Source organism: Apaloderma vittatum, unplaced genomic scaffold (assembly GCF_000703405.1).
Source record: "Apaloderma vittatum isolate BGI_N311 unplaced genomic scaffold, ASM70340v1 scaffold24438, whole genome shotgun sequence".
NCBI classification, from domain to species: domain Eukaryota; kingdom Metazoa; phylum Chordata; class Aves; order Trogoniformes; family Trogonidae; genus Apaloderma; species Apaloderma vittatum.
The window spans coordinates 302-4,069 of record NW_009731580.1 but is presented as its reverse complement, the minus strand read 5'-3'; the positions used below and the strand labels follow the sequence as shown (position 1 = coordinate 4,069).

At 57.5% G+C, this 3,768-nt stretch overlaps 1 protein-coding gene across 1 annotated transcript in view; it reads left to right on the top strand.

The window, feature by feature from the left end:
* Positions 1-2,623, top strand: part of PACSIN1 (protein kinase C and casein kinase substrate in neurons 1) — a 2,964-nt gene extending 341 nt beyond the window's left edge. The window contains 7 exon segments of the mRNA XM_009875247.1: positions 1-113; positions 276-431; positions 788-963; positions 1,248-1,368; positions 1,452-1,576; positions 1,830-2,023; positions 2,358-2,623. Coding sequence (XP_009873549.1) covers positions 1-113; positions 276-431; positions 788-963; positions 1,248-1,368; positions 1,452-1,576; positions 1,830-2,023; positions 2,358-2,467 — 995 coding nt within the window. The 3' untranslated portion in view covers positions 2,468-2,623.
* The last annotated feature ends 1,145 nt before the right edge of the window (positions 2,624-3,768 follow it).

Below are 3,768 nucleotides of genomic sequence, written 5' to 3'. Positions count from 1 at the left end.
ACTGGCAGAAGGACGCCTACCACAAGCAGATCATGGGAGGCTTCAAGGAGGCCAAGGAGGCGGATGACGGCTTCCGAAAAGCCCAGAAGCCCTGGGCCAAGAAGCTCAAGGAGGTGAGAGGAGAAGCACAGCGTGTCCTGCGACACCCATGCCGTGCCCCAGCTCTGGGTGCTCAGTCCAGGCTGGCAGATCCGGGTGGCACCTCCCTGCAGGCAGAGGGGTGGGCAGGGGGCTGTGACTGCTGCTCTGATGTCCCTTCTCTCTCCTCTCTACAGCTGGAGACAGCCAAGAAAGCCTACCACCTGGCCTGCAAGGAGGAGAAGCTGGCAATGACCCGAGAAGCCAACAGCAAGGCGGACCAGTCCAACACCCCCGAGCAGCAGAAGAAGCTCCAGGACAAAGTGGAAAAGTGCAAGCAAGATGTGCAAAAGGTACGAGGTGCTACCTTGCTTTGAACTCACAAGGCATCATGAAGGGGAAGGAAAACAAGTAAAAACGGCCACCACACTCCTTTTCCCCCCTTTCATTTGCATTTTCCCATCCCTGTGCTCCTGTAGAAGGGCAAGGACTTGCAAGCAGTGCTCAGAGGAGTGTGACTGGGGCAGAGATTTACCCCTTTTACTGGGGCAAAATCTCTCCAGCAACCAGACTGATTTCACCCACGGGGGTTCTTGGCCCAATCTGGGCTCTCCAACATGTTCACCCACCAACCAGACCCTCTCAGCACCCTGAAAGGGCCTCTGAAGTACTGGAGGTCTAATCAAGGTACCTTCCTGCACCTTTGCAGACTCAGGAGAAGTACGAGAAGGTGCTGGACGAGCTGAACAAGTGTACCCCGCAGTACATCGAGAGCATGGAACAGGTCTTCGAGCAGTGCCAGCAGTTTGAGGAGAAGAGGCTCAACTTCCTCAAGGAAGTGCTCCTGGACATCAAGAGGCACCTGAACCTGGCCGAGAGCAGCAGGTAAGTGCCTCCTGCCTGGGTAGAAGTGCCCATGCAAGCTCTCCTCATGCTGCCTGGAAAGCAAACCATGCTCTGGAGGGACCAAGTGCTTCCAGGACAACCCATCCCTTGCAACACAAGGGAGAGGGCTTTCTGGCCAACGCATGGTCACTAAGAGGCACCTGAGGGACACAGGGCTGTGCGGGAGCCTGCCCACTTCCCCAGAGCCTTGTAGGAGGTGACACAACCTGGACGTGTCCCTGTCCCACCCCTGGAGCACCCCAACCCCGCGTCTCTCCCCGCAGCTACGCCAACGTGTACCGGGAGCTGGAGCAGACCATCCGCCTCTCGGACGCGCAGGAGGATCTCCGGTGGTTCCGAAGCACCAGTGGCCCTGGGATGCCGATGAACTGGCCCCAGTTTGAGGTGAGGCTGGGCACCCTGGCTGGGGCACGGGAATCCAGACGGGGCGGCTGAACACTCAGGGGCTGGTTGCTCCATGCTTGCAGGAGTGGAACCCGGACTTGACGCACACGATAACGCGGAAAGACAAGCAGAAGAAGGGCGAGGGGGTGACCCTGACCAACGCCAGCAGCACGGGCGAGACGGGGGCATCGGCGGGCGAGCGCGGGAGGTGAGATCCCCTGAGAAAGGCGTTTGTCTGTGCAGACGTTTCCGGTGCTGTGGGGACACACAAGGGGACGCAGGGTGTCCTTGGTGACAGCCTCCGCCCTTCCCTGTCCTTCCTCCATGGACACGTTGTTAGCAGGGGGTCCTACTCACTGCAGCTCCCCCTCCCTGTATCCTTGAAAATGAGATGTGGAAGGCACATGGTGCCTGCCCACCCTGCTCTGACGACCCTTCTCCCTCCTCCCCCCTGACCCCAGCGTGAGCAGCCACGACCGCGGGCAGACCTACAGCGCCGAGTGGTCCGATGACGAAGGCAGCAACTCCTTCAACACCAGCGAGGCCAACGGTGGCACCAACCCTTTTGACGAGGAGTCAGCAGGGAAGGGCGTGCGGGTGCGGGCTCTCTACGACTACGATGGGCAGGAGCAGGATGAGCTCAGCTTCAAAGCAGGTAAGGTCCAGCACTGTGCTTGGCTGCCGGAGCCGCGCGTCCCCCGCGTTGATGTGAAATCCGTCAAATAATTCCTGTGTTATCCCAGCCCTTCAAAAAATTGAACTGACAGAAAGGGGAAGGCACAAACTGTGCCCAAACCCGGGTGGGACCAGAGAGGTGGTGGGACAGGGCACGTGAGGCTTCATGGGTCACCCCTTGTCTTTCTATCCTGCAAACTGACGTGCTCAGGATCAGTCCCAGAAACCCCCAGCAGCTCCATCCAGGGGAGAAACAGGGCAGTAGAAGCTCCAACGCCTACAACGAGCTGTTCCCTTTCCACCTTTCTGTCCAGGTGATGAACTAACCAAACTCGGTGAAGAAGACGAGCAAGGGTGGTGCAAAGGGCGCTTGGACAACGGGCAGCTAGGTCTCTACCCTGCCAACTACGTGGAGGCAATCTAAGTCTTGTGGTGTGCTCCTCATCGCCGTCAGCAGATAAATCCACCCTCCGTTGTCTCCATCTCTCCACCAGCCAACCAGCCATTTTGCCGTCTGGTCCTTCACTCCTCACAGTTAGAGATTCAGACATATTTTCCGACCAAGCTTTTATTTTTTTAAGAGTTGTCTCCGAAAAGTATTTTGCATAGTCGCTTTCTTCTTCTTCTTCTTCTTCTAAGATAACGTGAAGCGAAAGATGACGTTGTCCGTTCGTCTACGTTAGTTGATTTTTTCCGAGCGAAAAGCTGATACCTCAAGATCTTAAAGCCCAACCAGTGAGAGCTCCTGATTGGTTGGTTTTTAAAGATACTGAAATCATGAGCCGCCTTCTGATTGGCTGGAACTGTTCTGAAATGCATGGCGCTGAAGCTCCTGGGTCCAATCAGATTCACCCCCAAAACTGAGAGGGAATGGAGTTTGACTCCATTTTTTGAGATGTTTCCCTCTTCTCCTCCCCAGTTCATCCTCCCTTCCTGAAAGGAGGGGACAAACGTCCCCTCCTGTCCCACAGCAACCCAGCCCCATGGCCAGGGCTGGTGGTAGAGATGCCCAGGTGAGGTGGGACCAGCCCTGCCATGGAGCTTGGTGGCATCTCCTCAGCTTCCTCCTCCTCCTCCTCCTTGTGGCTGGGCTGCCAACGTGTCTGGAGCAGGTGAAGGCTCCAGAGCCGATGCCCCGTGTGTGCTGCAGGGAGCAGCATCACCCTTCGCCAGGGCAGCCATCCAGTCACACCAGGCCCAGGGTGAGATGACCCTAAAATGCTGTCCAGAGAAGGACTCAGTCCAGAGAGGGACCCACCACAGCCCGATGCTGCTGGAAGCACCTTCACACCCAGCCTGGGATAGCGGGGAGTGGCTTGGACGCAGCTGGGGATGCTCCCCATCCATCCCCCTTCCTGGAGAGAGGCAGAGCAGAGCAGGGATGGGGGACACACGACATCCAAGCCTTGCACGGTGCCAGCGGGAGCTGCAGCCAGCTGGAGGATGAGGAGGGCTCGGCACGGGCAGCGAAGCAGCTGCCTGGTGAAGACAGACGAAACCAGGACACACCAAAGCAGGGAAGTGGCTGTGGGTTTGCCCTTTTTCTTTCCCTCCACAGGCTCTCCCCATCCCACACCTGGGCTCTGCAACCAGCAGAGCAACCTTGCAACCCAGCATGGTCGCCACAACCCCTCTGCCCCAGGCACATTTGCCATCCCAAGCTCTTCCCTACATGTTTTTTTTTTTTCATACCATCACCTTCAGCAGCATCCGCACCGTCATCTT